This window comes from Chiloscyllium plagiosum, unplaced genomic scaffold, assembly GCF_037043375.1.
Source record: "Chiloscyllium plagiosum isolate Xiang-an unplaced genomic scaffold, Cpla_swu_hap1 HiC_scaffold_5, whole genome shotgun sequence".
NCBI classification, from domain to species: Eukaryota; Metazoa; Chordata; class Chondrichthyes; order Orectolobiformes; family Hemiscylliidae; genus Chiloscyllium; species Chiloscyllium plagiosum.
Genome location: NW_028270143.1, coordinates 105,849,463 through 105,863,608, shown reverse-complemented (window position 1 = coordinate 105,863,608; position 14,146 = coordinate 105,849,463). Strand labels below are relative to the sequence as shown.

Genomic DNA, 14,146 nt, shown 5'->3' with positions numbered 1-14,146 from the left:
TGTACTAGAGTGCAAAGGTCACTTAGTCAATGCAATATTTCCTTCTTTTTAACCAAATTGTACAAAGTCAAAAGGGATTCTTCTTACTATGTCAAATTGAGTGACCTGATGTGCAACTGTCCACGATACAATTCAAGAAGTTTGCTTAATTAAATTTAAATCCCTATCCTGACTTTAACGGATTTGCATTGATCGTCCTGTACTAATGAACTTTCAATTACTATAAGATCACTGTCAAAATGAGTGATTTGAATTGTTTTATCAAGAATACTTTGCTGAATTAATAAATGTATGTATATTTAAAATCAATTTTAGATTTATTCTCCAAACCAAACTTATGTGGATCCCATCATATATGACCATAATTAGTCACCCAAAACCAGTTATAAGGACACTACAAAAGACCTGAACCTTCATGAAGACATGTAAATTACAAGTACATCTAATCGCAGATTCAATACTCTCTTAAAATAAGCACAGGTATCAATACACAAAAAAAAGATGAGCCAGTGATTTCAGTAAAGGATTTCCATGACAACAAATTTCAAATGCAAGCACTGTACAACTTATATCCATTCCAACATGAATTCACTGTTCGAAAATCACTCCATGGAATAGATTTTATCAATATTCTTATCGCCACAAATGAAGGCAGAGGCAATTGGTGTTGTCAACAATCTGCTATCCTGTATGAATGGATATTCTGAGAGACACAATTTGACATCAGGATCCCAACTGAGACACAATACTATTCATAATCAACAGACATCACCAATAACGTAAATTCATGTGGCAGCTTTAACACAGAAGAGAGTCTCAAAATGCAACAGTAATGAAAAATACTACTTACCTCCAAATGGTCAGAGGTACATTTTAAGATGGTTCTTGAAAGGGGGAAGAAACCATGGACTAGTAGGAGTTTCAAAAGAGGAAATTTAAAAGGCCTGGTCAGCCGAAGACACAGTCATTATGAAGATGAGTGGTTGGCCAGGAGGACAATGAAATTGTTGCATGTGATGGTGACACCAGCAAGTTCCTGCATTAGCAAACGGGCTAATGCAGGAACAGAACAGGCCAAATCATGCTTGCCAACAGGTACAAAAAACACTTGTCCCAAATTTTTTCCTTTCCCTCTCCAAAGATAGCATGTCCAGTTTATAGCATCTCTTCCCACCACCATTATGCCCAACCTCAGCTCAGGGTTGAGGGATAGCACTCCTCAACAAAGATGGCATTGATGAAAACTTTAGAGGTGATTTTGGTTCAGGAGATCAGGATGTAAAATCTGTTTGGATGAAGATAAGGATCAGCAGGGGAATCTAGTCACTCGAAGGAGTAACCGACAGACCTTTGAATGATTATCACAGTTTTGGACAAATCAGAATAAACGAAATACTTGGTACTTGTGTTAAAGGGTTGCAATAATTCTTAAAGGTGGTTCAAATCTATATATAAATTGCAACAAACCAAGTGGTAATTGTAGCCTCATTGAGGATTTCACAGAATGATTTCAAGATATTTTCTTCCAGCAGCATGCTCTGGGACCAACCAAAGAGCAGGTTTACTAGATTTCGTATTGTGTAATGTGACAGGTTTAATTAATGATTTCAAAGTAAAAATGCAGTGATCATAACATGGCAACATTATGTTTATAGTTCTTTCTGGTATAACATGCATTATAAGGGTGGCACAGTGGTTAGCACTGCTGCCTCACAGTGCCAAGGACCTGGGTTTGATTCCAACTTTAGGCAACTGTCTGCGTGGAGTTTGCACATTCTCCGTGTCACATGGGTTTCCTCCGGGTGCTCCGGTTTCCTCCCACAGTCCAAAGATGTGCAGGTTAGGAATTGGTCATACTAAATTGCCCGTAGTAGACAGATGTGTAGGTTAGAAATACTAGTCAGGGGAAATGTAGAGTAATAGGGTAGGGGAATGTGTCTGGGTGGGATACTCTTCAGATGGTCAGTGTGGACTTTTGGGCCAAATGGCCTGTTTCCACATTGTCGGGATTCTATGAACACGAATTGGCTATAACACGATTGACAAATTGTGGGTGATTTTCTAAAGTGTGAGGTTACAGAGTAAAGCAGCTGTCGCATTACAGCAGAACACACTGTACTTTGAAAGGAAAAAGCAGGAATCGAAAGAAAACAATTGTAAACTTTAAAAAGGGCAACTAGCTGTACATCTCTATGACTCTATGTCGGCAGGAAAGGTGAGCTAGTTGAAATGAAATTAAATATTCAGCTAATAGACAGACTAGTAGAGGGGCACTAACTTCAATGGAAACTTCAGAATACTCAGAATAGGTATACTCCTATAATAAATAAAAGTTCCAAGGGGAAGACTCACCATTCATAGTGAGCTAAAAAACACTGAAGAACATCAAAATTCAGGAAAAAGCATATAATTGCAGATCAAATGACTGATCAGAATATAAAGAATGGAACAGAATGACTAAAAAGTTAATCAGGATAAGAAACTGGGCTAGAAATTTAAAAATAAACAGCACGAATTTCAGTATGTACCTATAAAAAAGTAAATAGAGTGAGTGTTGGGTCTCGAGTGGGTGAGAATAAGGAATTAATAATAGATAATAAAGAAATGACTGATACAATGGATAAATATTTTGTTTCTGTCTTCACCATACAGAATACAAAATATCTTGATAATACTTTTAAATCTGGTGGTTGACAGAAGGGAAAGCCGTAGGCCCAACCATCTTCAGGTGTTTCATTATTGACCTTCCCTCCATCTTAGAGTCAGAAGTGGGGATGTTAAGCACCATTTGTGACTCCTCAGAGACTGAGGTGAAAAATGAAGACTGCAGATGCTGGACATTAGAGTTGTGAGTGCGGTGTTGGAAAAGCACAGCAGATCAGGCAGCGTCAGAGGAGCAGGAAAATTGATGTTTCAGGCAAAAGCCTTTCATCAGGACCCGATGAAGGGCTTTTGCCCGAAACATCGATTTTCCTGCTCCTCAGACGCTGCCTGACCTGCTGTGCTTTTCCAGCACCACACTCTCGACACCTCAGAGACTGAAGTAGTCCCCGTTCAAATGCAACAGACCTGGATAATATGTTACATAAATACCAGGCAATGACTATCTTCAATAAGAGACAATCTAACCACTGCCACTTGAAACTCAATGGCATTACCATCATTTAATTCTCCACCATCAACAACCTTGGGTTTACCATTGACCTGAAACTCAATTGAACTTGCCATATAAATACAATTGTTACAAGCGCAGGTCAGAGGCGAGGAATACTACAACGAGTATCTGACTCCCGAAAAGGTTGTCCACCATCTACAAGGAACATGTCAGGTATACTCCCCACTTGTTTGGATGAATGCAGCACCAACACTCAAACTTGACACCATCCAGAACAAAGCAACCCATCTGAATGTTTGTGGATGTGGTACCATTCAGTTGCCAACACAGATAGTACACTGTTGCTACTAAGCAAGATGCACTGCAGAAATTCACAAAAGATCCTGATACAACACCTTCCAAAACCATGACCTATCCATCTAAAAGGACAGAGCATCACATACAAGGAAACATATCACCAACTGCAAGTTGTACTCTAAGCCACTCACCATCCATATATCACCATTCCTTCACCATCGCTAAGTCAAAATCCTGGAATTCTCTCCATAATGGCGTTATGGGTCTGCCTTCAGCAGTTCAAAGAGGCAGCTCACCACCACCTTCTAAAGGGCAATTAGAGATGAGCAACAAACATGGGCCCAATCAGAGATGCCAAGTCCCATGAGTGAATTATAAAAAGAAGTTGGTGAAATTATAATCACTAGGCAAGCAGTACTGAGCAAACTGATGGAGCTGCAGGTTAATTTAATCTAAGAGTCCTAATGGACTTAAAATTAAGGTTGCCAATGAGACAGATATGTTGATTTAATTTTCCAAGATCCAAGAAAGCATCCATCAGACTACAAAATAGCACAATAACACTTCTATTCAATAAGGCAGTATGGCAGGAAACTGGAAACTTTCAACCAGTCATGGGGAAGCTGTTAGAATTGATAATTAAGGAAGTTATAACTGGACACTTCGTATAACTCAAGGTAATCAGGATGAGTCAGCGTGATTTTGTGAAAGGGAAATCCTGTTTAACCAATTTATCGGAATCCTCTGAAGGAATAATATGCTGTGGATAAATGGGAACCTATTGATGCACTTGGATTTCCAAAAGGCATTTGACAAGGTGCTCCTGAAATGGTTATTGAGAGAGCTGCAGTATAGGGGGTAACATATTAACTTGGATAGAAGATTAATTAACTGGCAAGCAAAAAACACAATGTGCATAATGGGTGTTTCAGGGTGACAGTATGTGACGAGGTGCTAAACAGTTTACAATTTACTGTATATCAGTGGCTTAGGTGTGGGGATTGAAAGTTTGTGGTTAAATTTGCAGTTGGCAAAGATAGGTTGGATAATTATTATGACAATACTATATCGAGAATGCAAATTGATATAGATAAATGAGGAAACAAAAATATGGCAGATGGAGTATAATGTGGGAAGATGTGAAGTTGTACACTTTATCAAAAAGAATAAAAAAGGAGAAAATTACTTAAGTGAGAATGACTGCAGAATTTTAAGATGCAGAGGTATTTAGGAGTTCTGGTGCATGAGCTACAAAAGGTTAGTATGCAGGAAGGTTAATAGGATGCTGGCCTTTATTATGACAGAAATCAAACAATGAAATGGGGATCCTGTGCTTCAGTTACACAGGATGAGACCAGATCAATTTCTGTGTAGTTTTGGTCTCGTTCAGTGAGAGATGCAAATGCACTGGACAGGCAGTTCAGAGGAGTTTTACGAGATTGATACCTGGAATGAGCAAGGTATCTTATGAATAAAGGTTGGGCAGGTTGGATGTGTTTTCATTAGAGGTCAGAGAAGGAAGGTGTGTTTTATTGGAGCTTAGAAAGATTCTAAATGGTCTTCCCAAGGTATACATAGAAATGATGTTTAGTCTCTTGGGTGACACGAGAACAAGACAACAATGCTTTAAAATTGAGGGCTACTCTTTTACATCAGAGATGAGGAATCTTTTTCTTCCCCTCACAGATGGCTGAGAGACTTTGGAACCCTGTCTCAGAAGGTGGTGGAGGTGGAGTCTTTGAATACTTTTAAGGTAGAGGTAGATAGATTCTTGTTAACCCGGAGAAGCAAACATTTTTGGGAATGGATGGAAAAAAGGAAAGTGGAACATCAAGAAATCTTACTGAATGGCAGTGGAGGTTTGAAGGGCCAAATAACCTAACCTTGTTCCTAAATCATACATATTAATGCCACACTAGAAAATCTAACACTTATGATTAAACAGCATGCTGTATGTGTCCACTGAGGCCTCAAGTCATCTGAAGCAAGTTATCAGTGTACAGAGATAGATGGACAGAAAGCAGACTGGATCAGAAAAGTGAATGGAAGAGGGGTATTGGGGGAAAGAGTAAGAGTAAGAAAGGAGAAGGAAAATATGAGAGAAAAGGGAATGAGACAGTGAAAGATAGATCAAAACTGAGGAACAGAGGAAGTGAGGGAAGAGAGAAAGAGACAGATTAAAAAAAAAAAGAGATAAACAGAAATACTGTGGAGATTAGTTGGGGTGGAGGTCAATGGTTATCATTTGAAGGCTATGTACAATCATGATACTTCTTTTAATTATTGTATGAAGTGGCCTAAATTGAGGGATTAGTAACTCCAATGTAATCACTGCAGCGGATTAAGTGATAATCAACTAATTACCTGAAAAATAACAGTTATATATTACATTATAGTGAACAATTATGAATGCATTTTAGACAATATAAAGGTTACTCCTCCACAAAAACCAGTGCAATTGTCTGCAGGAGCAGACAAGAACGAACTAACAAAACAATTAAAAACTAAATACCTAAGAGGTTGCTTGAGATTTTAAACACATTTACACATGGGACAAAAGGAAACAATGATTCCTATGACCGCCTGGAATAAACCAGTGCAAGTAGATTCAAGTTTTCATATGCAACTGATAAAAATGATTTTAAATAGACAGTACCATCAAAGGACTTCCCCAGATGGATGGTTTGCTTCTCCCATTGCAAAGACCCAAACCTCTGAACAATGAATCAAACAATCATTTTATTATATATGCATGAGCAGCAAATATATATCTAAAATGGACCGTAGACTTTCACACATAGTAGGCAGAGTTCATTCTTTCCCTTGCTTCTAAATTATGCCTCCAAACAATAGATGGTTTTCAGGCTGTCAAGTTAAGAAAAATGTGCAATAATGACTTTCTTTTGCCCCCAGCACTGAAAAACAACAAGTGGTGACTCAGTAGCCAGCACCTTAGTCATGGCAGATTATTTTCAAATTACTGTAGTTCTACGAAAGGAGGTGGGAGACAAATACACAGGATAGCTACTGAACTAATATTAAACAGAAAAATGCTATGATTCAGGTATGGTTTTCAAATAGGATATCTCTCAAACACCTCAAAACAATCCTTACAAATGTTCACTTTCAAACATTCAGGCTGTGCTGACAGTAGAATTTGAAAATATCCTGCAATTATTTTTAGTTTCACATTGCAATCTTTTCAGGAACACAATTAATTCCTTTTTCATTTATTGAGATATAATCGTGCACGGTGAATTTCCTATATTTATTCGACAGTTGGTCCAGGATGGTGCAGGGTCTTCTTCCGCTGACCAGGTTTCAGTGATCTGGACAGGCCTTCAAATTATGTATATTATTCCATTTCTACATCACAGTATTGACAATGAAAAAAAAAGCCTACAAATAAAGGTTACTTAAAAATAGCCCCTTTTATTTAGATTAGATTAGACGATTACATTACTTACAGTGTGGAAACACGCCCTTCGGCCCAATAAGTCCACACCAACCCTCTGAAGATCAACCCACCCAGACCCATTCCCCTACATTTACCCCTTCACCTAACACTACGGGCAATTTAGCATGGCCAATTCACCTCACCTGCACATCTTTGGACTGTGGGAGGAAACTGGAGCACCCGTAGAAAATCCACGCAGACACGGGGAGAATGTGCAAACTCTCTGGAGCTGTGAGGCACCAATACTAACCACTGTGCCACTGCGCCGCCCATAAAAAAAACTACAAATTGATTGGATGAAGGCTGAGGGATGACCTTATAGAGGTTTATAAAATCATGGGAGGCATGGATAGGGTGAATAGCCAAGGTCTTTTTTCCCCAGGGTAGCAGAGTGCAAAACTAGAGAGCTGATAGGGGAATCTAAAGGGCTACGTTTTCACACAGAGGGTGTTGCATGTGTGGAATGAGCTGCGAGGAAAGTAGTGGCGGCTGGGTACAATTAAACATTCAAAAGGCATCTGGATGGGTACATAGGAAGGGTTTAGAGTGTCTTCTTTTGGATGATACTGAGTCTTCAATTCCCTGCTGGGTGGACATAAATGAACCCAAGGAACGTATTTTTTTTAAGTGAGGTTCTTATTTCCATTGTCCTAGCCAACATGTTTCCTCCAACCAATTTTAAACTGGATTATTTGATTACCATTTGTGGATCCTTGCTCTGTGTACATTGGCTGGAGCATTTCCTACTGTAAAATATGGGCTACATGTCAAAAAGCATTACATTCACCGTAAAAGATTGTGAAGGGCACTAGATAAGTTCAAGTTCTTTCCCTAAGAATATGGAAAAGTAAACTTTTACAAAAAAACTTCAGAATTTCAAACAATAGGCTTGTTTCATTTATATCCATATGTACATATTTCTATTTATGCACCGATTGGCTGCAGAATTGAATTTACCGACAGATTCGTCAATTTGGTGGTTGTTTCAATTGGTGAACTTAATTCATGTAACTTAAACAATAGCTCATTTGTAAACTACAAATTAAAACTAAGCTGTTGGTTAATGAAATTTCCAAAGGAAAGGGGAAGAAAGGTGAAGACAGACTTTCTGCTTGTTCTCCTTCTACTGTGCAGTTTCTGTGAATGATCAGTGTCCCCGTCATCTGATAATAAAAACAAGAAATCAGCAAATCTGACACATTAAAATGAGTCTGTAAAGGAACCACAGAACAGGGACTCCTCATTTCAGTGCAATTTCCTATGCTTTTCATTGAAGATCACTGACAGAATAAATTTAACACAAGATGACAAGCAAGATGCCTTTCCATTCATAAAATCAAACCAGTTTTCAACTACTGTGAAAAGCAACAATGACAAATGTGTACAAGTGAACACATATTACAACATAGGCAGTTGCCTACCTGGATTCCTCCCAATGTATTTTTTTAAATTAGGTATTGTACATTTATGACTGATGACAAAGACATAGTAGGGCTTCCATTTGATATTATTTCATGAAAGCTTTCAAAGAATAGAGGAAATGTTATAGTAATAAATCTGTAAGGTTTCAGAAACCTTGTCTGCTTATATTATCAATGCCTGTAAACATGTGAGCTACCTTTTTTTTTCTGTGCCAACTACAACTTGGACTACAATATTCCACAACTCTTCAATGATCACACATCCATTGAATCTCAACAAGGCACTTACATACAGATACTGTCTTTACTCCACCTATTTCTCACTAGTCCCAATTGAATGGCCAATTTTTAAAAAAGGGGTTTGTTGCTCCTGCAGAACCTACAAATCATTCCCCTCAAATCACTGACCTCTGTTCCTAGAAGTCAAAACCCACTGTGTCTAATAATGCCTGAGGCAGCTGGTGTACCATGCACACAATGCCAAATTGTCAATGCATACTGGCCAAAATCAGCTGTATGACAAATTGAAGCATTATTGATTTCCAAATACTATCTTGTTATGAAAAAACTTGTAGGCCTTGTAACATGGCTGCTGGTGATGGTTTATCATGATTGGATCATTTTTGGAAGAGACAGGAAAGATAGCAGTAGGTCTGTGATTATGAGTATATTTGCTCAACCAAGACTGAAACACAAGAATGACATTTCACACGCAAAGATGTCAGTCTGGAAGCAGTATTTGAGTTACGAACGAAATGGAAGCTGGTTAGTATTGCTTGGCCCTCACCTGACTTGCTTTTCAAACTCCTGTTTCAGAGATCACTTCCTGCACTTCTACACTCATGTACTGACAGAAGTGTCTCCCACAAAAGTGGGATTTACATTAAAAGATGACATTAAAGGCCTGGTAGATTTACAAAAATTGCAAAAGTAAAAGCAAAATGCTGGAGATCTGAAATAAAAACAAAGCGCTGGAGAAACTCAGCAAGCCTAACGGCATCTGTGGATAGAGAAAGAGTTCACATTCCAAGTCCAATTATGTTTTCAGTTTTGAACAGTCACATCAGAAAACGTTAACTCTTTCTCTCTAGATATTGCCAGATCTCTAGCACTGTTCTAATTATAAAATATGCAGGTGGTCCAGTGGAAAATCTGAGCACTTTAAAATCCAGGGTTGCTGTTTCACTGGATCAACTCTTTATCAGTGTCAAACCAAAGCAAAGCAAGCCCTACTCGCAAGTCATTTTTCTCTGCACTCGAATATGGTGTGGTTCTGATTCGAAATTACCAAATTCCAACTTGTTTCAGATAGTCTCAATCCTAATACCTATTTTTATTCGCAGGTACATGTTTTTCACTACATAACATCCCCTTTGCAGATTTTTTTTAAATTCCCCTTCTTAATGGCGCGAGTACACAAATGATAACAGCGTTAAATTTTTGCAAGTGCATGATTGATTGTAAGGGACCGACCGGGCAACATACCGTGCACATGCAATTTATGGCGGGACAATTCTCTTCATCGGAAATATTTCAAAGAAAACAGCTACAAAAGGCAAAATCCAAAAAAGGCAGGAAAAAAAATCACTGGCTCAATTTTACTAGAAAGTCGAGAGAACATTCTTCTGAGCAGAACTGCCCCGGCAAAGATTCTCAAGCTGCTATAACGTTCTCAATATGCTCGGCAGTGTGGGGGGAAAACGAAGTGTGGAGGTCACATATGGACAATTTCAAATTGGCAGTTGATCAGACTGCAGAATGAACGTCATTAATAACGGCAGCATATCATGAGATCACTACGTGTTTACAAGGGAAAAAAAGTACTGCATTTGGTATTCCTTCACTTCCTCGTTGTGTTCAGCCTCGACCGTTAAGCATTTCAGTTGCAAGTCTTGGGACGAGTCCAACCAATACAATGTCAACACTGCATACTCCATAAAAGGGTTGAAGCAAACTTACTGCTACAGTTATTGTCAATGATTACCGTTGAGTGACATGCCAAAAAGCAGCAATCACACACTTTAACACCAGCATGTGAACAAAGTCTAAAGGCGTGATTACAATGTTGCACCTTGATTTGAACCGCACCGTCGTTAAAAGTATCGGATTTCAACAGAAAAAGAAACATCCGGTGCGTTTACAGTACTACCAAAGTGTCAACAGTTTGAAAGCTCATTCCTCGATCACAAATCTCGTTACACATGGAGCTGCGCTCCCCACACAAGAAAAAAAACTTAACCCAGCGAGATTCACGCAAAACGAATGTATTAACAATAGCCAAAGGTTACTGAAATTTGACTAAAGAATGATGCACATCTGGGTTCACGGAAAAGAAACGAGAGAAAGGGTTAATTTGATCGATCACTCCGCAGCCGTTAGCTTGACCCTTTAGCAACTGGTCAAAGCTCCTCTCCTGTCAGACTGCCAGCTCTGTTCATTCTCGTTTTCGAATGATACACAAAGCTATTAAGGGAAGGTCATGGTAAAATATCTGCCTCTTTCTAAAAGATGAACAGACATCCAAATGGATTACAAGTCTGGAACCCAGCACTTGGGGTGGTGTGAACAGCCAAAATGTATATACTGATGAACTTGACACTCGTCATTTTTAAACTTAGAGGACACTGGGTCATAACATTTTTCTCAAAAGGGCGCAAACGGCTTTTTGTGTGTTCCAAACTGCGGGATAAAACAAGCGTCACGTTACGTCCAGACAAGTATGAGCAGGAAAGCAGACTACAAAAGGGAGAGGACTTTGCTTCCCCTGCTTTTATTTGAAAATCAAAAACTTCCAGTGCACGCTGATGTTACAGACTGACACTGCAATTGCCAGCACCAAGTCCAACACAATGCCACATTGACTTTAAAGAGCACATTGACACTAATTAGTATCTCCCCACTTTCAAGTCTTTCCTTCATGTCAGGAATAAGTACTAGAATATGCCGCCTCCTGCCTTTACATTCAAATAATACTGTCTGTCATCAATATACTGGCGAGATCTATTCCTAAACCGAACATCTGTTTGTTATATATTACTCAACATATACTCACACTTGATTAACACGCCTCTCCAGTCAAATGATTTTTTAATACTACAATTTCAAGTTTGGCAAATACATTGATAGTCATAAATCGTTACAAATAATTCACACCAAGGGAGAAATATTATGCATCGACGCCACGATTACATTTTTTTCTTAAGATATCAATGTTGCCTTGTCCTATCCAATCCAAATCGGAAGGAGAAATTCTAATGAAATAATAGCTTCAACAAATCAAAGGAAAGAAGCCTTGCTGTGGAACCGTTAAGCGAGGAACAGAGCAAAACCCAGCCCTGATATTATTTTTCCACCTCCTTCGACTTCACCGCTAAATGAAGTGTCAGCTGAAAGGCAACACTGATTCATTAATAAATTGCAAAGCAAACATTTTTTAAAATCCAAGTGAAGCTGTGAGTGTTGACAAAAGAGGTGAGGGAGAAAAAGGAGGGAGATAGGAAGGATCCCCATTAAACGTACGGGGAGGGGGTGGAGAGACAGAGAAGGGGGAAAAATCCGTTTTTACCTTCGGATAATTCCAAATCCAGCTCGGCCAGCTTCGCCCTCACCTCGAGAGGAAGAGGCAGACTATCAATGCTGCGGTCCGCCATTCTCTCTCTCTCTTTGTGTCCGAGTGACGAGGCCACACTTCAGCACTTTGCAGAGGGCTGTAGGAGATGCATGATATTATATAGAAGGGGGGAATCTCCACCGCTTCACACTACCGCCATGTCTGCGTCTGCTCTGTCTGTGTTTAGGAGAGAGAGGGGGAGGAGGGGGGGTGCTGAGTAGGGTGCGCGGCCACAACACAGGCACGCGCTCCAGGAGAGCACAGCACGACGCGCGCTGGGAGCGAGCGCACCGGGGCCGCCGCCAGAGGGAGGGAGCGAGCGAGCGTAAGGTAAAGAGGAGGAGGAAGAGAGTGGGGGAAAAATGCGAAGCATAAAGAAACAATATGTCTGAGAGAGGAAAGGGAGATAGTGTATCTGTGTGCGAGAAATACAATGTATCGGTTTGAGACAGTGATACATTGTATCTGTGTGAGAGTGATACAATTTGTCAGGCTGAGAGAATGATACATCTTTGTGAGAGAATGATACAATTTATCTGAGAAAGGCTGAAACAATCTCTGTGAAAGAATGGTAATCGAAAAAAAATTCTTCGAGAGAAATAAAATGTGCATGCCTTGTGAGGTAAAATGATCAGAATACCTAAGGAAGAAAGATTCATTGTGTAAAACAGAGGAAGCAGTGAACAGTGAAGGCGAAATACGGGTGAGATTATGTGACTTTGTGAGGGAACAGATACAGTGTGTATGCCGACAAAGGTACAGTACGTCTGAGACAAAAGAAAAGTACCCTGGCCCTGAAATTAGAAACATACGAAACAGTTGTTCTATTATTTAACAGAGATGTTACCCAATATTTTAAGTTAACTGAGCTTTCACGCCCAGGAAGAGAACTTCAACCGAATGGATTGTGTTCACGAATTAGATACATGTCAGAGGAAGAATTTTGTAATATGCTTTGAGGAAAAGCCAAACCAATAAGAAACAATATTTCAGAGAAAAAAATACAATATGTAATACAACATTTCTGCATAATACAGAAAAACAACATCTCACGGTAAAAACTATATCCCATGTTCTTAACATCAGTGTGGATTTACCCCCGTGACTGCAGTGTATCAAAGAGAAAGCGTACCATGAGCTTTTCACAATTAGGGATGAGCAACAAATGCTGCTGGCCAGTAGCACACAATTATTTGAAAGAATAAAGAAAACTGAAAAGGGATACTTCTTTTAGAAACATGCATCATGATTCTAAGAAAGCATAAGGAAGAGAAACAATACATCTTAGAAAAAATGATGCAGTGTACCTGGCTCAATAAAGGAAACTATCCCTGCAAGACACAATACCGTATCAGAGAAGTATGCAAGATGTCTGTGTAAGACAAAGAGGAACATTATGTCTTAGAAACTGGATGAAATGTGTGAAAGAGAAAGATACAAATTGTGCAATATGAAACTAATCAATATACAATGTAAAGAAAAATACACTGCGTGCAGCAATTAGCAATGTGAAAAAATAAATATTCAACATGCTTGGGATGACAACAAAAAATAAATCTGATTTAGAGATATAGCTACATGAGTGAAACAAATAGTATGAAGAAAACATTATCAATATGTGTGAAAATTAAAGAATAGTAAGATAAAAAGAATGCTTCTAGGTCGGTTTTCTAGTGTAAAGTCAGCATTTCTCCTACCAATTTTATGATGGGACATCCCATATCAGAAAGGCAATCAAACTATGAGAGCTACCATCTTGACTAATGTTCTCTTTTGACATCAATGGCAGCCCTCAATACTGCACAAGTTTATTAAAGTATTTAAGAACAAAGAACAGTACAGCATATGAACTTCAGCCCACCATAGAATTCCTACAGTGCAAGCCATTTGGCCCACTGAGTCTGCGCTGAACCTCCAAAGAGCATCCCACCCTTGTGACCCTACATTTCTATGGCCAATCCACCTAACCTCACATCTTTGGACTATAGGAGGAAATCAGAGCACCCAGAGGAAACCCACACAGATACAGGGAGAACATGCAAACTCCCCACAGACAGTCACCCAAGGCTGGAATTGAACCTGGGTCCCTGGTACTGTGAGGCAGCAGCGATAACTATTGAGCCACCATGCCACCCTCAAGATAGCACAACAAAAGATGGCCTTCTAAACTAAAAACCTTTTGCCTCTGCACAGTCTGTGTCCTTCTTTTCCCTGCCTAGTCATGTATCTGTCAAGATGCCTCTGAA

The 14,146-nt window shown here is 39.3% G+C and overlaps 1 protein-coding gene across 5 annotated transcripts in view; it reads right to left on the bottom strand.

The window, feature by feature from the left end:
• LOC122550323 (disco-interacting protein 2 homolog C) overlaps positions 1-12,111 on the bottom strand; it is a 615,797-nt gene extending 603,686 nt beyond the window's left edge. For all 5 annotated transcript variants that reach the window (XM_087987546.1, XM_087987548.1, XM_087987547.1 and 2 more), the window contains exon 1: positions 11,856-12,111. In XM_087987546.1, coding sequence (XP_087843672.1) covers positions 11,856-11,940 — 85 coding nt within the window. In that variant the 5' untranslated portion in view covers positions 11,941-12,111. The remainder of the gene's footprint in view (positions 1-11,855) is intronic.
• Positions 12,112-14,146: the final 2,035 nt, after the last annotated feature.